This window comes from Miniopterus schreibersii, assembly GCF_964146895.1.
Source record: "Miniopterus schreibersii genome assembly, chromosome: X".
NCBI lineage: Eukaryota > Metazoa > Chordata > Mammalia > Chiroptera > Miniopteridae > Miniopterus > Miniopterus schreibersii.
Window position 1 is genome coordinate 7533238 of NC_138104.1, and position 23651 is coordinate 7556888.

Consider the following 23651-nt stretch of genomic DNA (forward strand, 5'->3'; position numbering starts at 1 on the left):
GCAGATAAAACTCCAATCTAAACAACTTCCAACAGAATTCCAAGAGAAAGTCGTGTTATTTTAGCATAGTAAAATGTAATAAGGTATACCATTTGTCTGAAATTTAATGAAGCAGGTAAGAATTCTGCTAGTTCCACCTATCCATTCTACCAGATAATCATTATTCACCATGCTTGGTAAAGATTACAATTAAACTAGCTACTAAAACTTAACAGACAAGGAAAAGATAACCAAAAGAAAACTACACTAGGTTAATTTGTAGAGAAATGATAGGTATGCATAGTTTCTTTTAAAGAGACAGCCTTTATTTTAAGGATTTTTACATTGATGAATTCAAAAAGTGGTAATGTTAGTCTGGAATTTATTGATTTGTATCTAAAAGAAACTGTTGACAAAGATTCACCAAAAATAATCTGAACAAGAGGGAAAATACAGTTAGTAATACTGAAACACTACTTGTACAATTCTAGGACATATGGTTTATCTGATATAACAATATCTCTTATATGCTGTCATTGATACAAAACCTGACTGCTTTTTACTTTTCTAAACATACATCGTTATAATTAACAATATTCCATCCCTTCTGTACTTTCCTGAATATATAAAACTTAAAATACCAATTAAAAACTAATATATCTTCTCTTTAAATGTTTCTTACAGATACAATTTCAATATTTTCATTCGATAGTGGTGTGGTTTAAGAGATTTTCTCATTCACAAGTCAAATAACAATCCACCCAACGGGAACTGATAGTCTTTAGGCTTATAGTGCAAATAAAGAGTTCAGGAATGCAGCAACTGACATTTTTAAAATACAAAACAGATAAGATTCTTAGAAGATACATGCAATAAGCTCTACTAAGCAGCTGGCCACAGAACTAGAACATTTGATAATCTCACTGGTGATTTCAATAGGACTCCAGATGTTTCCAAACTCAACTTGAACTCTCATCTTAGGCTTTGTATTTTGCTTTTCCAGTTTCACTAATAACACAAACATGCTAAAAAATAAAAATCCAGAAATTCACATTAGAAAAGTGTATTCAAAATTGAGAGGCATGAACAGCAATTTGCATATCTTATACTAATAGTATTATGCTGCCGGGCTCTTTACTAAACAAACAGAGGTTTGTGTAGTCTTCCTAATCTTCCTCACCTATGCTCATAAATGCAATCTCAGGACTCCTGCCTCCAGAGTAGGAGGCAGATATTCGAAGAAGAGTGAATTAAAAGACCTCAAATAGTTCATTTATTTCTTAGGACCACATCTATCATCTGAAATAATAATGGGACAGTTACTGTATATTAAAGCTGTTCAACTATTTCAGTCAGCAAGAAATGTCACCCTCGTCTGGCCAAGTTCCAGCTCTAAGGACGTCTTTACTTGACTACAGCTTTATGTGACTAATGGGAACCATCAGTCTGTTCAAATTATGAGGTGCTGGGAAGAGAAAACAATTCTCTTTCGTAAATTTATATGGGTTCTGAAAACTGAGAGTGAGAAAAAGAAGTTTTACTTACGTTCAAATCCCTGAAGTATTCATTATAGTCAAGGGCATATCCTACAACAAACTTGTCTGGAATTTCAAATCCAACAACTAAAAGGAATCATAATTCATCATTTAGATACAGAAAATATCACTTTCTTTTTAAAAATATTTTAAAATTTTATTTATTGATTTGAAAGAAAAAGAGATGAAGAGGAAGAAAAAGAAAGAGAGAAACATCTAGCCATTATTCCAGTTATTATGCATTCATTGGCTGACCTCTGTATGTGCCCTGACTGGAGACTAAACCTGCAACCTTGGAGCATCCGGACAATGCTCCAACCAACTGAGCTACCTGGCCAGGGCCAGAAAACATCACTTTCAAATCAAATGAGCCTTCTCTACAAATATTCTCTAACTCTAAATAAACCATTTCATTTATAAAACTTGTTTGGGTTAAAGATTGTTAAATGATTAACAAAAAGTAATTCACTTACAGTCTGGTCTATATCCAACGCTTCGAGGGGTCCTTTTTACCAGTAAGCTGTTAATTTAAAAAATGTGACATGTGACATGTATAGACACTACAGGGCATTACAAAAGAGAACATCGATGTTCTGAAACATGGTTTCATCAGAATTCAGTGTACCATGGTCAAAGAAAGACCATGAAACAGAGAGCTAAATAAATCACAGGGATCACTGGGCAGGGATAGCAATGAGTTCACACTACAGATGAGGCCCTTGACTGATCTCCACCTGGAACATGATGGACTGTTCTGAGAACTGCACCCCACCTACCCACGCACCCATCGAAGGACAGCTAATCAGGAAGATAAATGGGTGGGGAGTGGCAATGAGCAAAGATAAGAGCTCAGTTCAAAATCCCTGGAAATACAATCCCTAAACCACAAAGGGTGTAGGAGACATAAGCATCACCTTTCCAGACTTTGAATAGTTTGCTTACAAAGAGGAACTTTAGGTTAAAAAGTAACTAGCATGCTAAAGGAGCTAGTATTTACTTTTGAGAGCAAAAACTGCAGGTAGGATGAGTCAACTCGAACAAAAGCGAATTTCGTAACTCAAGTGCTGCCTGCTGAAATTTTTTAGCCATTAAAAAAAGCTGTAGATGGTGCTTTGAAAGCCTTGCTTGTGTGTTAAAGGCAGTCCCAATAAAACTTATGATTTCATACCTTCCTAGATAAATATATTTAAAGAGCTAGAAAGGACCTAAAGTGATTCTCAACCTTAGCTGCACATGAGAATCACCTGAAAACTTAAAAAAGAAAAAGAAAAAAAATCCTCAACTACCCAGGCCGCACCCCTGACCAATGACATCAGAATCCCTGGGGATGGGACACAGACAGAGGTTGTGTATTTTTTTTAACTCTCAGGTAATTCCAATGTGCGGCTGAATGAGAATCACTAACCTAAGCCTTAGCCTCCAAAGGATCATCTAATCAAGTTCTTCATGATTCTCTTCCAGTAATTAAACAGAGGATATGCCTGGACTCAATTTCCATTTTGAAAGAAAAAAACAAACCACTCACAGCAAAACCCATCCCTTTAACTGCACTCAACTCAGGAACACCAGAAAAGATATCAGCAAACTCAGTGCCAGTGTACTAAGAGTTCAGCAGAACTTGGCACTTTACATCCCTATAGATCTGAATGTTCAATAAAGCTCCATCTGTAAGGCATGATTGTAACTCATTTTTCAAGCAATCTCCATACTTTAAGTGGATAACTACTCCAGAGAAGATATACAAATAGTCAACAAGCAGATGAAAGGGAGCTCAAGATCATTAGTCATCAGACAAATACACGATTATTTACAAAGGATACTGAGTTTGAGATTACATTGCTTTTTGAAGATAAAATGACCAATGAGAATATTCACCCTTACACAAGAGCAATTCCTTAATCCTCTTTTACATGAAAACACCCTATGATAAAATGTTATATATATTTACCTTGCAACCTTGACCATCTTCGGATTATGCTGCTTGACCAAGGAAAGCAAGGTTTGCATTGTTTTGCCAGTGTCAATTATATCCTTAAAAAAAGACATTTAAATGGTAAATAAAACCATCTTAACTTTAAATTCATTATATAAACACAAAATATCTAAATCTCATGTTTAACTGGAATAATGCCAATTTTTTTCAGTGCAGTAATTCTTGCTACAATTCATACACTAGATATTCTAGAATCTGTAAATCATCTGGCTCTGAGCAAGCAGTAGGAATGCCAGTCCTCAGGATTGGATTTTGTAGGCACCAAGAGGTTAATGACAACTAATTTAAATAAATATATATGCAAATATGTAAATGCATGTTTTATTAGAGAATTATGATGCTGTCTTCCATTATAAAAGGTATTTTAGATTTTTTTCATAAATTCAAGTTTGGGATGCTCTCTCCCCTAACTCTCAGATGCAGGTGGTTAAGAGACCACACTTTCCAAAACTCTGCTTTATACCATCGTAAAAGTATCCAAATTAATAAGGTTTTACTATATAAACTGTCTTTATGTGAAAGTTAATCTTAGTTAGTCAAAAGTAGGACATTACAGAAAACAAACCCATCTCTAATTGGGAAAATATTTCTTAAACCATAACCTTAATGCTCTTCAATGAAAATACTCTCTACAAATGGTAGAAAGCAGGGCTTCACAAAGTGAGGTCTGTGAATCATCAGAAACATCAGGGCTGGAGACTAGTGAAAAATGCAGATTTCTGGGCTGTAGCAGAAAGAATTCTGATGACCTCCAAGACACTCCTGTCCACAGGTATAGACACCAGGAATAATTCCCTCCTACTGAGTGTGAAGAGGGAACTGTGAAATAATGGGACGGTCGGTCACTCCTGTGATTAGGTTATACTGTGCAAGATAATTGTACCAGACTGGAGAGAGATTCTCCTGCTGGTTTTGAAGAAGTCAATTGTCATGTGAGAGGACCATGTGATACAACATGATGGCCTTTAGGAGCTGAGAGCAACTCCTACTCGGCAGCCAGCAAGAAAATGTGGCCCTCAGTCTTGCAACCACAGGAACTAAATTCTGCCAACAACCTGAATGAACTTGGAAAAGGCCCATAAGCCACAGGTGAGATAGGAGCCCCAGCCTTGATTCAGCATAATGAGACCCCGAAACAGAGGACCTAGCCAGCCTCTACTCAGACTCCTAACTCAAGGAAACTGAGATAATAAATGTGTGTTGCTTAAAGCTGCTAAATTTGTGGTAATTTATTAGGCAGTGCTACTTCAGAGAAAATGAATCAATCTCAAGTGGAATTAATTAATCTACATTCTAAGAAAGCAACTCATTCCCAGGGATATTCATGTACACAAAACCTCTGAAAAGAGTATCATTTGTTTATTTTTAATCTATAAGCTAAAGTTTCTAAAAGCCTTAAAAACAACAACAAAAATTAATTCAGGTTTACTGTTGCTCTTAAGCCTTAAACCATTTTACATAAAAGAATGAAAATTCATTCCATTGGTGGGAATATAAAGCATACACCACTTTTATAAGTTATTTGGCAATAACAGGATCATTGAAAATGTACAAATTCTACAACCCATTCTACTTTAAGTGCCTGTATCTAGAAGGAACTCACACAAATGTGAGTTGGGACGTGAAAAGGACGCTCTCAGCAGCCCTGTTGCAGTAGGAAAAACTGTAAGCAATCTTTTTAGCCCTACAAGCTATTTGCAGGGCATAAATTGGTTGATTCATACACTGCAATGCTATGTGGCATTTTATGGCCAAGTGACTCTGTATGTGTCAACATGAATAACCTCAAAAACAATTTTGAGTGAAAATAACAAGTTGTAAGAGATAATATGTATAGTGTGGCACTATATAAATTTTTAAATCAAAATATTTTTTGTAGCCCTGGCCAGTGTGGCTCAGTTGGTTGGGCGCTGTCCCATGCACCGAAAGGTTGCCAGTTCAATTCCCAGTCAGGGCACATGCCTGGGTTTCCGACTAAATCCACGGTAGGGCGCATGCCAGGAGGCAGCAGATCGGTGTTTCCTTCTCACATCAATGTTTCTCCTCTCCCTCTCCCTTGCTCTCTCTCTAAAAATCAATATGTGTGTGTGTGTGTGTGTGTGTATTTGTATATGGATACATATATGCAATAGCATTAAAAACATGCATGTGAGTAATATACATTTAACTTTATTTTTTTTAGAGAGAGAGATGAAGGGAGAGGGACAAAGAAACATCGATTATCTGCTTCCTGCAGTCCCCTACTGGGGATTGAGCCTGAAACCTGAGATGTGCCCCGATCAGGAATCAAACTGGCTACCTTTAGGTGCATGGGACCATGCTCAAGCAACTGAGTCACAAGGGCCAGGGCTAATATACATTAACTTTAAAAGAAAGAAAAAAAATTCAAGCCAAAAGGAGGGGTAAGAAATATACCAAAACTTTCCATTACCCAGTACAAATAAATTACAAAGTATTTTTGACAAAAAAACAATCTCATTCTCTCATAACACAAGTCCACCATTAAAATTGATGAAAAGGAATTTCTTTCCCTAGCTTACCTTTAGGACAGTGCATACTAAGTTAGAAAATCATAAACACTATATTAAAAGTATGTAGAACTTACTTCAACAATCAAGACATTCTAGAAGAAAAAGAGAAATGAAAATCAGTACAATGAATCAGACAGTGTTTCTAATTATAACTCAAATCACATCATAACAAATTCCATCTGTTGGGATTTGGAACTCTTTAATATGAAATTTTCACTGCAATGGAATTTTTAAAAATAAAATTCGACCCATATGTTCATTTTTAAAAAGTTTTTATTACTTAAACAGAGATCTAATCTTGGGCAAGTCATAAAATTTCTCTGAGCCTCAGTTTCCTATGTGTAAAATAAGGGACTTGAATGAGTATGTGTCTTTGACTCTAAAATTCAAGAACTATAATTTAGAAAATAACTGCAAAATCATGCATTTAACTTACCATATGGACTCCAATTCAAAACCCATTTACTCATTAGACTGAAATTGTTCTGCATTTTCTGGATGTGTTCACATTCTTAGACTAAACTATAAAAAGATACCAATCTTTGCTTCCTCCCACCATAAAACTTCACCCCAATTTCTAACTCTCAGAATTTTATAGCTGGAAGAATCCTTTAGAGAAAATACCATGAAACTACCTCCAAGGTAGAGAAGAGTCCTATTTGTTCTTATGTTGGTTATAGGAATAAAGTAGCATTTCACAATACTGGTTATAATCATTGTCATAAGATCCATACTGTATTGTTTATTTTAGTTCTCATTTCTCTGGCACATATGTGTAGCATAAGAATTTTCATGTTCTATATATTCTTCTAAGTCAGTGGTTACCAAAGTAGGGCACACAAGATCCACTGGGTTGCCAGAAAGAAATATTAGAACGTTTTTAAAACCTCACTTTGTATAACCTATTATTTTGCATATACTTTACAATATATATAATATTACTACCACAGTTCATATATAATTTACTCCTCTCTTCATATCACGACAAATTTATCTTTCAAAAGATACTTCAATTTAAATCTTTAGTAAAATTGAATCTAATAATTAACAGACCAATAATTGTTTCACCACCTACTATGTGGTTCTTTCTCAAGATTTACCCTACCCTAGCTAGACATCTGAAGGATGTCATTTTCCTATCAGTACCTGTGGCTCATTGCTGCAGCGATGAGCACCATAGGATGAAGTTACAGTTTGAAAACATCACTGAATTAGGAGACAGAGAAACTGGATTCTAGTTTTGGCTCTAATACTAAGTAGCTACATAACCTTGATTAAGTCATAATCATAGACTTTTACGGGGATGAGACATTTTATACAAATAAAGGCCAGAGACATCAATGCTGTCTTAAAAAATAAAAGAATGAGAATTGCTACCATTATTCAGAGCTTATTTTATGTCAAATAGCTACATCCTTACTTATTAAATGAAAAAAAAATGAAGCTCAGAGATCAATGACTTGCCTAAAGTCACAAAAATAGTCAAGTAGTAGATAGATATTTGAAGAGGTGTTTTCACATATTCTAATTCACTAACTGCAAAAGGGGGAGGAATATTAATAAACATACATATCTGCACACACATAGTGTCCCAAAAAGATAAACTAAAATAGACTGTCTAAATAACCCATAATCTAACCAACCAAGAAATAATTTCAATTTATGTCTTGATTTTTTTCCTCAATAAATGTGTTTTACTGTGACTATCATGAAAAGAAAGTTATTTTAGAAACAAATCTTTTAAGATCACAGAGCTACATAGTGGGACAGAGCCATTAAGTGGGAACAGCAAAATCAAATAAAATCACAGAAGGTGAAGGCTAGGTCCCTTCCAGCACTAAGAACTGACTGCAGAAGTAAGGGCTTCAAATGACTTCAAAATATGGAAAAGAATGCTGACAGGGAGGGAGGACAGTCTGGCAGTGGTGCAGAGGACAGACAGGGAGGGGAAAGGATCAACAGATTATAATTTCTCCTTTAAAAGTTTTCCAAAGATGTTGAAGAGGATATTAGTTTAGCACAACTCTGATATGGGACCACAGAATTTGACACAAGTGCTGTAGGTTAAAGTTTCCTTATAGATACTCAGTCAAATACTCTGTGAACATTAAAGCGTAAAACGCCAGAGGAAGAAAAGTGCTTTGGAGTCTGACAGGCCTAGACTCAAAAACAAGCTCTACCACTTTACTGGCAGCGTGACTTTGAATAAGTCCTTCAACCTTGCTGAGTCTTACTTTCCTGATCTGTGAAATGGGGATAATAATACCCACCTCATGGAATTGCTGTGAAACTTTTATATTTGGCACAGAGTTTATAAGTAAAAAATAAATGGCAGCTTAAAAAAAAGTAGTATTCGATTATCTATTATTGGTTACTCAATAATCATTTCATGTATCAAAAGAAAAATATTCAAACATCTTATTATCTCTAATAGTTCAGCCAATTTTCTATACTGCAAGAATTTTGATGTTTTAAAAAAACAAAACTCTTTTTGAGATTTCTCAAAATAATAGTATTTTTGCATTTACTGAGTATTCTAACTCCAAAAACTTGTAAGAACTCTACATTATTTCCCTTAATCTTCTTATTTCTATGAGGTGATTGCCATCCCCACCTTACATATGGAAGATAGAGAGGTTAAATAAACTGTCCAACATCACATGTTAGGAAGTACTGAGCCAGGCTTTAAACCAAAGCTGTCCAGCTCCAGAATTCACTTTCAGCCACTATATGATACTGCTCCTCTATCTTTTAAGAAACTATGTGTGCCCTGGCTTGATAGCTCAGTTGGTTAGAGCGTCATCCCGATATGCCAAGGTCGAGGGTTTGATCCCCAGTCAGGACACATATAAGAATCACCCAATGAATGCATAGATAAGTGGAACAACAAATCAATGTTTCTTTCTCTTTCTCTTTTTTTTTCTCTCTCTCTACCCCTTTTCCCTCTCTCTCAAATCAATTTTAAATAAATAGATAAAAAGAAATTATTTGTGAATCTATTTTTTTAAAAAACTGTCTTTCTCCCTTATATATATTTTAAGGATCCCAAATTAGATCCCCACAGAGGCAGATTGCAGTACTTGGCAATATGGACTTTTAAATTTAAAAGTCCATAAGTGCTGCCTCTTTGGTATATAATATATGACCTAAAGAAAGACACCTATGTGCATAAATAACTAGGTAAACTGCCTCCTAGTGACTGACTGACAGTGCAGTGTTACTAACTGACTCTTTGTATAAAGGGCTCTTTTCTTCTCCTTAAAGATACATACCTTTCCAGTTAAAGTTGAGAGATCATCTCCACCAATTACTTTGATGTCCCCAGTTGATTGGTCATTCTAGTAAAAAAAAGATGTAAATAATATGCATACACACATATATATATTTCATATTATCAAGTGGAAACTAGAAGATTTAAGAAGTTAGCTATCTAATGTCATAGCATTATGATATTCTAAATGAACACATTATAAGAATTATGTTTCTAGAAATGAGTGACTAGATAACTTTCAATTAGAGATTAGTAAAAATTAAAAAGTTCTAATTGACCATTACTGACTTGATGCTTCAAGGATCCTAAAAATATGGTGCACCCACTTTCAAGTGGGCAGTATTAGAGCAATGACCCATCTTCAATCACAGTAATTTCTGAACCATGAGGAAAGTTATTAGCATGGCAGGTGTCTGGTTCTGGCCCTGGAACATTCCCATGAGTCAAGCAAGCTAAAGGGTCTGGTCTATATCATACTCAACCCCAAAGATATTTCTCTGAAAAGTCTAGCCCAGGTCCAGTTCATCTTCAGCCAAGTCTGGGAAATGAAGTCCGATCAGCAGTCTTTTAAGGCATACCTCTTAGGCTCCCAGTTTTCTGATATCACAGAATCCGGTAGAAACTCTTACAGAGTTTCAAAGGAGAATTCTGCATACCCACTATAGTGGGTGGTGATAATGATCATAATTTGGCTGCGCTGGATTCAAGACAGAAACCTAAGGTGAAAGAGCAGGTGAACAAAAGAGCTTGGACTTGCTCTACCAGAGAGCAAACCGTATCAAAGCTACAGCAATTACAATGGTGCTGTACCGGCACAGTAATAGACAAAGCAACCAAGGAACAAAACAGAGCCCAGAAACAGATCCAGAAATATATGAGGATTTAGTATATGATAAAGATGGTATTTCAAGTCAGTAAACAGAAGATTAATTATTCAATAAATGGTGTCTGATCAACTAGTTATCCACTTGGGAAAAAAGTAAAGTATGATCCCTACCTCACAGCATACACAAAAATTAATTCCAGATGGATTAAAATCTAAATGTAAAAAATAAAGCCATAAGCAGAATGGAAGAAAATTTTCACATTCTTCGAAAGGGTAAAACTCTAGGCATGACATGAACCCAAACTGAAACAAAAGATCTGTAACAAATATTCCAAGAATAAGAACTCAAAAGGAAAATAGACAACACAAATAGGCTATTCACAGAAAAGAAGGCCATAACATATAAAATGATATCTGAGACACAAATACTAAAACAATGTGTTCTTCTGTTCACCCATTCACACTGGCAAACTTAACCCTGATGATATATGTTGGCAAAAGTGAAAGAAAAAAAAGTACTCTTGTTGGTGAGAGTACCAATTTATATGGGTACAAATTCTTTTGAAAACAATATGGCAATACCTATTAAAATTGTAAACATGCATGCCATTTTGCTCCAGCAATCCCACTTCCAGGAATCGATGCTAGCTACAAAAACACTCACAGTATGCAAGGTACATACAAGGATATTCACTGTATCAACTGTTTACCAAAAAAAAATACTGGAGAAACCCAACATGTCTATTAAAATTAAGTCCATCCACACAAAGTAATACCATGCACCTACTGAAAAGAATCTGATAATCTATCCAATCTGACATGGAACGATGATCATTTAAAACACCAAGTAGTAGAGCAATGTGTTGCCTATGAAACCATTTTTTGTACAGCATTTTTTAAAAGTTTATAACAGCAATTATATATAAATAGTGAAAATGGGGATAAGAAGACTTTTTACGTTTATTTACTTCTATTTTTGTCATATGCTTCTATCTACATGTCCATTTTTTAATGGCGTGTTATTCTAGAAAAACACCAACGGGCCAATACTGTTCAGTGTTGCAAACTAAACAGAAGATGTATGACTCCTGATATAAAAAAATCTTGCATATTACTTCTCATCTTAAGAAAGTTATACACATCCTTTATGCTAAATAATTTAAAACCCAGCGTTTCAAATACAGAGAACTGATTAATAGCAAAATATTGTACAAAACTTGAATGGTTCAATGAGTGACTCATGCTAAATGATTTACACTGTAAATCAAGTTAAACAGTGACATCTTCTGTAGAAATTTGGTATTACAGTCCAACTTCAATTGATCCTTTTGGAGAAAAGGAGTAAAGATCTGAGAACTAAAAATCATGGAGGCATAAAAAAAATCCCTATGATTTAAAGGCTCTAGTGACAGGGTAAGGGACAAGGGAATTCTAAGTATTCAAGACACTGCTGCTCCACTAGCACCCAAATCTCCATATTCCTGTTTGCCCTAAGGTTTTTAGCTTAAATCAAGTCTCTTCTGAGGCTTTTTTCATGGAAACACAGCCATCTTTTAAACAGAGGCTAATAAAGATTCATTTAAGAAAAATGTTTCAGTCTAATGTGCTAGAATACAAGTAATAGGTGTCCAAATTACATATAAATAACATCCATGGATGAATTGTCTCACCAGGAGAATTTACCTCTCTCCCTCCCTTCCTGTCTGGAACAAGTTTCCCACTGTATCCCTGCTTCATTACATTACTGAGTAATCCTTATGTGCCTCATCTTGAGATAATGGGACTGGAACAGTGGATGGGAGAGACCCCCTCCCCTGCCACATGTTGCTTTTCCTTCTTCTCTATCATTCCACCTCCTCATTCCTTGCAGCCAGAGAGCCCAATCTGTCTTAAACTCAGAGTGTCACTGTCAACTACATAAAATTCTCAGAGAAGCAATTTGGGTCTACAAATACATACCCTTAGCACCTGTGTTTCCACTTTGTCTACCTTTCTTGAGTCCAGGTGAAAAAATGAGAAAGGAAATACAAAGGAACTGTGTTTATTTCTATTTGTCTATCACTAGAAATTCTGTAAACCTCTAAGTAGTAACAAGACCTGCAGCTTGGTATAGGAAAAGAAAGAAAGCTGTGTAAAAACACATAATGAATAGGCTGGCAAAAGAATTGATGGAACAAATAGGTTGAGACCATAAGGAGAAGATGCAGAGAGACCAATCACCAAGGCGGGAGTCCCAAGAGGGCAAGACTAGGAGTATTAGTAAGGTAGAAAGTCTGGGCTTAGCATTTAGTGGCTTAGCACTATGCAGAGCTTGCTTTTTCCAGTGAACTTCACATCATTTTTTCAGGACCCTAGAATAAAGTTATTGGGGGAAAGTCATTCCCTCTACATCCAGCTGGGCCTCAAGCCCACCACACTCAATTATGTTTTCTCTTCATATAATCTCAACCATCCCCCATCCTTTAACTGTTTTCCTATACCCTGATCGAACATCAACAAAAGTGAGAATATTAGAACCATATGCTTTTAGAGATATACCGAACCTCAAATGAAAAATGGCAGATACCCAATTTTCTAAAATGATATGCAAAAAACAGTGAGTCTGGAAGGATATATGCCCAGATAATAAGTTAATTTATTTACCTGCATTTTATGAGTTCTTTCAAAATAACACATTTCTTTAAAAAGCTATTAGAGCCCGGCCGGGCGTGGCTCAGCGGTTGAGCGTCGACCTAGGATCCAGGCACCTGGGGTTCGATTCCCGGTCAGGGTACATGCCCGGGTTGCGGGCTCTATCAATGACTCTCTCATCATTGATGTTTCTATCTCTCTCTCCCCCTCTCGTTTCCTCTTTCTGAAATCAATAAAGATATATTTTTTTTAAATAATAAAAAAATAAAATAAAAAGCTATTAGAAGTTTAAAAATATGCTGATGTAGCAGGGCGCTTATAGATCATCTAATCCTACACTATTCAATACAGTAGCCACTAAGCACATGTGGCAATTATTTAAAGTTAAATAAAATTAAAAATTCAGTTCCTCTGTCGTACAAGATATATTTCAAGTGCTCAACAGCCACATGTGGCTAGTAGCTCTGTATTAGACAGCACGGATATAGACTATTTCTATCATCACAGAAAGTTCTATTGGTTAGTACTGCTCTAATCATATCAAAGATACCATTTAGCATACATAACACTAGAAAAGTTTGAAGAGTTAGTACTACCGGGTATTTTCAAGTACACCATTTTCAAACCTTCAGAAATTATTGCATCCTATCTTTATGCTTTTCATTCAATATCTGATTTGGGACTAGGATCTGATAAAATAAACGTGTTCAATAGAACTACTTAACATGGCCTAAGATAGTACCTTAAATACAACAGATGATCAATACGAGTTTGCTAAGTGAATTAATCTAATTCCTTAACTTTTTTTTGACAAAATCTGTGGTTTCACAGGACCAAATGAACACTGCCTTTATGTTCTAAGAATGAGATGCTTATGCAAAACCTCAGTTGCCCAACAAGAACTACAACAAAGTGAAAATCCACAGGGAAGGGCTAGAAAGTGGACTTTTGACCCTGGTTCTATTAGTTTCCTTATACCACGGATTGTATATACACCCACTCCTGCCAATTTAAACTAAGCAAATTCTTTCCTCCACCCGTGTCTATGGTCTAAATTCAAAAAGTAGAAGAAAGATATAAATCACTTCACTAGCTTTATATACATATAAATAGGCATAGATTTATAGAAGGTAAGCTTTATATTATCTAATGTCAAATTCAAAGAGGTATACTTGTATTTAACGTCAACTGTTCTGGACAAAAGAGCATACCTCAAAGCAACTGACTAAATATAGAGAAAACTGTCAGACTGAAAGCTACTGACCTCTTCTAAGAGGCACTCTAAGAAACTATCGTAAAAAAGGGGACATCTGTAATACTTTCAACAATAAAGATACATTTTAAAAATAAATTAATAAAGAAACCAATGCTATCAAATACTTGAAAATAAAAGAAACTATAGCAATATTTTCTGCATTTTCTTTTTAATATATCTTTATTGATTTAGAAAGAGGAAGGGAGAGGGAGAGAGAGAGATAGAAACATCAATGATGAGAGAGAGTCATTCATCGGCTGCCTCCTACAGGCCCCGGACTGGGGATCGAGCCCACAACCCAGACATGTGCCCTGACCAGGAATAGAACCATGATCTCCTGGATCCTAGGTCGCGATGCTCAACCACTGAGCCACATCCGGCCAGGCAAAGCATTTTCTTTAACAACCTCACTCAAATAGCCACCTTATTACAAACTACTATAAAGTAATTTGCATATTTGACACAATAAAGTAAACAGATAGCCTAATCAAGCTACTAATCAAGCAACTTCTAAGATCAAGACCAAAGTTATAGCTTTATAAACCTTGAATGCAACTGAGGGGGATATTCCGTAATTGGCAAAATGAATTTTGTTTGCATGCAAAACTATGACTAACAGGGAAGGAAGAAATAATAGAAAGCCCATATTAGAGGATCCAAGTCAGTTAAAAGTTTTCCCAAATAAGACTGAGTTCTGCACAGGGTTAAAGGCTTCAGTTCAAATCAAAGACCTGCACAATCTTGGGCATAGCACTTAATCCCTCCACACATCATTGTCTCAAATGTACACGGAGATAATAACACATAACTCAAAAATCAGGCAAATTTTCCCTTTGCTTAAGGCTCACACAAAAATATTCCCACAAAAAAGTCTGACGAATTTTCCTCCTAAGGCTTCATTATTTTTATTAAATTATTTTAGTAAAAAAAATACTACAAAATTTGAACTCAAAATAGAGAAAATACATTTGCATACTTATCAACTGTTTAATTTTTCTGAAAATCACAAAGCTTTAGGGATAGTAAAGGGCATTGAATATATTGTACTAACATTTCATTGTTCTAAGATGCACATTCACATTTTCATACCTCAGAAATCAACATATTACAATTGATTAGAACTTACTACCATAATTGAGTGTCTTTTTCCTTAGTACAAAAAATAGTGGTAAATCTTAAAATGAGTGGTATCTTATAATTAATGAAATATGGTATTTGGAATCCCCAGTCAATTTCCCATCTAGGTGCTAAGCAAAGAAAATCCTGCCTAGCTTCTTTGATAAAAGTAGGTAAATTATAATATACATGTGTGTGTATTCAAAGAAAAAATTACTTAAAATATTAGAAATAAAAATGGTAGTGGAATTTAGGGTGACTTAATTCCTTTACAACTTTTGTGGTTGTATGTTTTTATAATAAATATGTTTTTTAATCAGAAAAATGCAACTTTTATTTTGAAGAAAAATAGATGGGGTGTATTGACATTGTTATGGCTCTTTATATATTCTAGGAATATTTAATAAATAGTTCATTGAGCATTTCTTTAGGATTAGTACAGATCAGTCAATGTTTAATTCACTATTTCAAGCTGGTCAAGATCAGCATGTAAAACTATACTAGCATCAATGTTACTGATACTTCAAACAATTTTAAATTTCCATTTTACAACTTTATCAAATTAAGTTGCCTGGGTTTTTTAGATGGACATGTGAATCTCTTCCACGACAAACTGAAAAATTAAAATATATGGATGGTATTCTTACTTTCTATTGCTTAGCAGTAAATCTACACAGAATTTCACATAAAACAGAACAGATATTACTTTCCTCTAAGTGAAATTAACCTTAAAATTTGATTTGCTTATGTTTAAAATTTCCTTCTTTTAATCAGTTGAGAAGTTCAGCTTAATAATCCTAAGATCTAAAACAAATGAGAGAAAAAACTAAAAGTAGAAAATGAAATTAAAATGTCAAAGTGTTCCTTTGCTTCAAATTGCTCTTACAGCTATAAAATACTTTTTAAAAGAAAATATTAAAGTCCCCTCACTTGGTTTTACGAGTTTTCTTTTCAAAGAAAGAACGTTCTGCCCAAATTCCCAGAGGAATGAAGTATCAGTCATAAAGCAGCAAGATTAATTTTTATGTGTGTGTGGGTGGGGTGCTTAAGAAGATCAAAGAGAAATCATACCATGGACCTTAAGCACATGTTTTGACTCTAAGCAACAATATATTAAAAACTGGGCAGCTTTCAAAAAATAAAATAAAATAAAAACTGGGCAGCTATACTGTTGGCAGCTATACTGCCTAAAATTAAATCTGAGTGTAAACTAACAAAAGAAATAAATAACTTCTGTTGAGCAAAATTCCAAATTTTATATTTAAACAAGTCTTTAATTCAGAGAAGACGCTGACAAGTTAAAAGGAGCTTATAAATACAAAGTAATGTCATGATATGTGAGCATTAAGGGTTTTAGTGGGATAGGGAAAATGTCTATAGTACTTAAGTGGTTATCTAATCACCCACTGGACTGATGAAAATGTGAAAAAGGTCAACAACTTGAGTCAAATAGATGATTAACGGAGAGAATGAAGGTTGAAAGTTAAATGTAGGTAAGTGGTGTTATTCTCAATGAAAATGTAAACATAAGCTGATTTTCTACAAAGATGTACTACGATACTGATTCATGAAAGCGAAGACTGGGCATTTATTCTAACCTTTGAAGAAGCTTGGAGAAATCCCATTTTTATGGAAAACAGTAACTCACAGGATCTACACTGCCAACATGCAACCAGAAACAAAGCAATAGTATGAAGTAATAAAAATCAAACTTTCACATGATCAAAAAAATTGTGAATGATGAAATTCATGTGTAAAGATCTGACTAATTTTGGTTCATCCAGTGTCAATATTCTGAAGCATTTGAGATCGTGTACCACTGGCATAGTAACTGTGAATCAAAAGTGGTTTCTTCAATGTGCCAATGCTCTCGCTCGCTCCGTATGTGCTTTTTAGGAAATAATTGTTGACCTACCTTACTTATCAGACCTAGTTCCAAATGCCTTTCGACTTCCCTGCAAACCAATCTAGCTCCAGAGAAGATATCTGCCACCAGTAAATACAGTCAAAAAAGTATCACCCAAGTCCCAACAGCAATTCTTAAAAAGGTTTTTAAAACTCAAAAAAAAAAAAAATTTAAAACCATTTAAGTATATAACCTCTAAGGTGAATAGTCTGAAAAAGACGATATCCACTTAAATATAATGTACTGGTGAATATATTAGAAAATCTCACTGTAACCAAGTGAAATGAACATGTAAGTATAGTTTGCAAAACTTTAAAAGCATACATGAAAACCTAGAGTTGCCATGTCTTATTTTTATTTTTTATTGAATAAGCATATATTGTAAATATACTTACACAGTAGCTCTTCAGTCTGATAAAATCTACAGTCATAGGAATGGATCTATCACTATTTCTGTTCAGTGCTTTGATGTAATCCAGCAGGTCAGCAAAGAATTTATAGCCCCCCTTGAGAACACAGAGGGCTACAATGTGATGGCCTCCCATCTCCTTCATCACGTCTCGAGCAAGACGTTCAGTCCTACAGAAATAAAATTAGGAATTTAATAGAAAGTAATTTATATTATAATAGAAATACACTTAAACTTTATAACGAACACCCCTTAAGCATTAACCTCCACAAAATACATCCTTTGCCCCCATGAAGTATATCCTTGCTTCATAAGGCAAAGACAAAAATTTCAAAAACCTTCAAAGGCCAGGTTCACTATAACATTTATAATAATTTTTTTAATGCAATTTAAAATAAGATACCGCCTGGCTGGGCGTGGCTCAGCGGTTGAGCGTCGACCTAGGATCCAGGCGATCAGGGTTCGATTCCTGGTCAGGGCACATGCCCAGGTTGCAGGCTCGATCAATGACTCTCTCATCATTGATATCTCTCTCTCTCTCTCTCCCTCTCCTTTCCTCTCTCTGAAATCAATAAAGGTATATTTAAAAAAATAAAAAATAAAATAAGATACCATTTTCACCTGACTGGCAAATTCTGATTAAATGAAATTTCTCTGACAATATACAATATTAGAAGAAAATGTGAGGAAAACAGTACTCTCATATATCACTGGGAATATAAATTAACATAACTTTCTGAAGGATAATTTGGCAGTTTCAAAACATCCAATAAACACCTTCCACTTGACCCAGGATTTCCACGTGGATATAGTTGAGCAAGTGCCCAAATATGTATAAAAGGATGTTTCCTTCTAGTATGATCTATAAAAGCAAAACAATGGAGAAATCTTGCATGTCCATCAATAGGGGACTGGTTAAATTATGGCACAGCCAGAAAATGGAATGCTATATACAACCTTTAAAATATACAGGTCAGCTCCGGATATACTAATATGAAAAAATGTCCAATAGCCCGGCCAGGCGTGGCTCAGTGGTTGAGTGTCGACCTAGGATCCAGGTGATTGGGATTTGATTCCCAGTCAGGGCACATGTCCAGGTTCCGGGCTCGATCCCCGGTTGGGGGCATGCAGGAGGCAGCCAATCAATGACTCTCTCATCATTAATGTTCCTCTCTCTCTCTCCCTCTCCTTTCCTCTCTCTGAAATCAATAAAGATATATTTTTTTAAATGTCCAATAAATTTTAGACCTTTATGATAGTACACACCCATGTGTTAAAACATATGTATACATTTGCATATACTATATGTGCATAGCCCACAGGGAGGTTGGAAATATGCACTGCAGGCTGAGAGGAGAGAACTCTACTCTTATTTACAGCCTCTACAGTTAGAATTTCACAATACACATGTACTGATATTATAATTTAAAAATCAAAACCAAAATAACCTGGTACACAAGGCAAGTATTTAAATACCAAATAAAGTTTTTCACTGTGATTTACTTAAGGGGAAAATCTCAAGCTTCATGTTGCGTTCATGTGATTCAGTCCCAGCCCATTACCCTGGTTCAGGGTTGAGAAATCAAAGACTGTGACTAAAGTTCATTCTTCCAATCTCCTTTCAATGTTTACTTTATTCTACTCCCTACAGATTCCCAGTATACCATGACTTATGCTGGGTAATTAGTAAGCCCTGCCTGCCTTTTTTATAAAGAAGGCTTTTAAAATAAAAAATAAAAAACAAAAAAAAACATCTGTTCTTTGATGAGCTGGTCTAGTTTATGGTCAAATATCAACTACTTAAAACAGTTGCTGACACCTGAAATTAATATAAGACAAAAACTTCAATTTAAGATCTTACTAACCTGTCCATAATGAGTCCATGAGGAATAAACACCTTTTCCAAATCCTCAGCGTAATGATTAGGTATACAAAATAAATCTAGGTCATAACCTGGTTCATCATCACTAATCTGAAAAAGAAATATGGCTGTTTTAATGAGAGCATTACAGGGTATAAACACTTGATTGGATTTATATGTTAAAAACTTTAGCCGATCAGAGAAATTTAGATACCAGATATCAAGAACTTTCAGTAACTTTCTGGTATTAAAGTTATACCAGAAATCAATACTATGTTTTAAAGGTGAATAGTTAAGATTGTAGATTAACAACTTTGCTAAAAAACAAAAACAAAAACAAAACTGTCTAGAATAGCCAACTACCTATCAGAGTCCTGGACAATGGAACTCAGTGCAGGTGTTAATGGGAGAAATAAGGAAGGTCAGGAATGATAGGGGCAGGAAGGTAGAAGACCTGAAGGAAGATGAGAGACATAACTGGTCTTGGGAAGGTACCAGGCCCTTGGCCAATGGGTATCAGGACGGTAGGTGGAAAGTAAATGCTGGCTCATCAATGACTTTACCAGACTAATAACATTTTCAAAAAACATGCCCAGCTAGGGAATGACTAAAGATAAACAGAAGACCGGCTGGGCGTGGCTCAGCGGTTGAGCGTCGACCTAGGATCCCGGTGATCAGGGTTTGATTCCCAGTCAGGGCACATGCCCGGGTTGCAGGCTCGATCCCCAGTTAGGGGCATGCAGGAAGCAGCCGATCAATGACTCTCCCATCACTGATGTTTCTATCTATCTCTCTCCCTCTCCTTTCCTCTCTCTGAAGTCAATAAAGATATATTTAAAATAATAATAATAGACCCGGCCGGGTGTGGCTCAGTGGTTGAGTGTCGACCTAGGATCCAGGCGATCGGGGTTCGATTCCCAGTTAGGGCACATGCCCGTGTTGCGGGCTGCAGCCGATCAATGACTCTCTCATCATTGCTGTTTCTATCTCTCTCTCTCCCTCTCCTTTCCTCTCTCTGAAATCAATAAAGATATATTTTTTAAAAATAAAATAAAATAATAATAATAATAATAATAATAATAATAAAGATAAACAGAAGCCAGAAGAGAAGGCAAAGCAAAGAGAAGAAATGAAGGCCAAGGGGCTTAATAAGAGGAACAGAAGCATTGCTTTGGGCAGTAATGGGATGCTGTTACCCTCCTTGGGTAAAATATATACCTACTCTATGATTTTCTACTGAAAATCTCTCTTTCACCCAGTAGGCTTGGCTCAGTGGCTGAGCATCGACCTATGATCCAGGAGATGCCAGGGTTGTAAGCTCAGTTCCCAGTGAGGGGCATGCAGGAGGCAGCCTATCAATGACTCGCCCATCACTGATGTTTCTATCTCTCGCTCTCTCTCTCGATTCCTCTCTCTGAAATCGATAAAGATATATGTAAAAAAAAACAACAATAGGCAAATTGGACTGAGGGGGAAAAAGAAAAAAAAAGAAAAAACAGAAAACACCTCTTTCAAGTAATTTCCCTCAGAAAGTCTCTCTCAGGGGGATAGAGAGTAAATATCTGAACACCTCAAGGAGACTTTGGAAAGCAAGGTTCTATTCTAAGTGTGAGGGATTCCTATTATAAGAAATTCTGTAGATTGACGAAACTAAATGGCCTCTACATCGTAAACCATGATCCTCCTCAGTGTAAAGAAGTCCAAAAATGAAGACCAGATGTCTTTTAAAAAAATGTAGAAGTAAAAATGACATAATATGAAATTTCCTTTAGTCCGTTAAAAAGAAAAAAACCTTCAAGAGCTAAGACAAATGTGGCAAATCTTGATAATATTTTAAACATGGGTGATGAGTATACAGGGACTCATTATTCTCCCCACTTTTAAGTATGTTTGGAAGTTTAGTTCAAAATAACCTTAATACACTGCAATCTATCAAATTAAGATACAGTATCACTCAGAACAAAGAAAAAATGCTGATCCCCCATCCCAAATCCAAATACCCCCTCATCTCACAATAGGAAAGAAAATTTAAAAAGTTAAGTGATTTCTTAAAAACCCAAAGTCCTAGAAGTATGAAACTGCTATCATCCACCCATGAGGTGCCTTTATAGTAGAAACTCCAAAATGGTTTGAGTAGGACCATATATTGGCTGTTTTGGTATGCCAGTCCCTGGCATACAAAATATTTAATAACATTAATGATGTGGTACCTGCAGTGGTAAAATGCACAATGATTACAGTTTTATAAATATTATATATGCACCTATACACACAGAAAATATATAACGAAATCATGAAAACTATTATCTTGGGGAAGGGAGTAACAGAGATTTTACATAGTTCCTTGCACCATATAGTCCAAATTTTTTCAGTTAGTATATATATAGCTTTTTTAAAAATGACAAGTCTTCCCAGCCGGACGTGGCTCCGAGGTTGAGCGTCGACCTAGGATCCAGGTGATCGGTGTTCGATTCCCAGTCAGGGCACATGCCCGCGTTGCAGGCTCGATCCCCAGGTGGGGACGTGCAGGAGGCAGCTGATCAGTGACTCTCTCGTCACTGATGTTTCTATCTCTCTCTCTCCTTCTCCTTTCCTCTCTCTGAAATCAATATATATATTTTTAAAAATACAAGTCTTTTTTTAATATATCGTTATTTATTTCAGAGAGAAGAAGGGAGAGAGAGAAACATCAATGATGAGAGAGACATTGATCAGCTGCCACCTGCATGCCCCCTGCTGGGGATCAAGCCCGAAACCTGGGCATGTGCCCTGACCGGGAATTGAATCACGATCTCCTAGATCCTAGGTCAATGCTCAACCACTGAGCCATGCCAGCCGGGCTACAAGAGTCTTTCTTATAAGTCATTTTTGGCAGTGTGTTTTTATACATGTATATATAAAAAGTATGAGAAAATTTTAAAAGATATATTAAAATAAAATCTACAAACAAAAAACTGTAATACAAAATATAAAAGGGAGAAAGGGAGGGAGGGAGGGAGGGAGGGAGGGAGGGAGGGAGGGAGGGAGGGAGGGAGGGAGGGAGGGAGGGAGGGAGGGAGGATGGGTGGCCGGTCTGGAAGAATGCACAGAACAATGGTCAAATACAAGAAATGGAAACTTATCACTTTCTACACTAACGTGTTTTTTTCACTTTCAATTTCATTTTTATTATAGTTGATTTATAATTCTCACTCACCGTTATATTTAATGCTTAGTCAAAGAAATAAACCAGAATTATAATACTCTATCTCACATGATATTCATGACTGAATAACTTCCAAATCATATTCAAAAGTTAATGATATGAACTCTGGCAGTTTTCAAGAAATATTGATCAGGCCATAATTAAATCTCAATGTATGTGTTAACACCTATTGAGCACTCTTCTTTTTCAATCAGCATCATATTAGGTAGGTGCTTAAGGACAAGTAGCTTGGCTTTCAGTAAATTGAAAAATATATTTAAGATTTATAATATTATTCACAGAATTCATAATTCTATTCTGAGAAATTCGAAGTTCATGTTTTCTCATTTTCAGTCTCCAAAGCTCTGTTTTGAGTTCTCCAGACTTTGGCAGAATTGTAGATACAGCGATATCAGGCTGGTGGTACCTACACACCGCTTCAGTCTGCGCACATGGCCAGGAAGCTGGCTGCGATTCAGGTGGGTAACCCAGGTCATGTCCATGGGCATGGTCCGGCAGCAGCACAGGCGCTGGCTCAGCACCTGGTCTGAGGGAGTTTGGAAGTCAATATTGACTTGTTTTTAAACAAACATGTATTATTTTCATAAGCAGAAAAAAATTCTATTTTGGGGGAGAAAAGATTATGCCAGATCCTCATAGTGGAAATATATCATGCTTATTTGAAAACATTCACTACAAAAATAATGGAAATGGGACATTTCTGTCACCTACAGGAGTGTTTCAAGGATACTTTATAACAGCAAGTACTATTTTTATAAATTTTATAAACTGAAATTTAGTTCAAGTCTTGGGATAAGAAGAAAGAACCTGCTAGACCCTATAGATGAAAGGATAAACATTCATTTCAGACTCATCAGAATGTATCCGGTACACCTGACATGAATGAAAATGCACCATTTCATGGTGCTTTAAAATCCAGAAGATCCAGAGTGCCAAAATGGCTTCCCTGAAGCTTACCCCTTAGTCTCAGTTACTCACTGCTTCTGCCACAAGCATAAACCAGGACCCACCCAGAGCCTGAAATATGCAACACTTGTAAAGACTACTGCTCCTGTGAAAATGACTCAGTGCCTGACTTCAGGTTTTGCAAACAGCCTAAGAACTTCCAGAGTCTCGTTTGTCTCAATCAAAGC

The 23651-nt window shown here is 35.9% G+C and overlaps 1 protein-coding gene across 1 annotated transcript in view; it reads right to left on the reverse strand.

Moving 5' to 3' along the window:
- Positions 1 to 291: 291 nt before the first annotated feature.
- HPRT1 (hypoxanthine phosphoribosyltransferase 1) overlaps positions 292 to 23651 on the reverse strand; it is a 31253-nt gene continuing 7893 nt past the window's right edge. Inside the window, exons 2-9 of the mRNA XM_081125937.1 lie at positions 19318 to 19424; positions 17439 to 17622; positions 9311 to 9376; positions 6113 to 6130; positions 3463 to 3545; positions 1988 to 2034; positions 1525 to 1601; positions 292 to 1004 (exon numbers count right to left, since the gene is read on the reverse strand). Of these exons, the coding sequence (XP_080982063.1) occupies positions 957 to 1004; positions 1525 to 1601; positions 1988 to 2034; positions 3463 to 3545; positions 6113 to 6130; positions 9311 to 9376; positions 17439 to 17622; positions 19318 to 19424 (630 nt within the window). The 3' untranslated portion in view covers positions 292 to 956. The remainder of the gene's footprint in view (positions 1005 to 1524; positions 1602 to 1987; positions 2035 to 3462; positions 3546 to 6112; positions 6131 to 9310; positions 9377 to 17438; positions 17623 to 19317; positions 19425 to 23651) is intronic.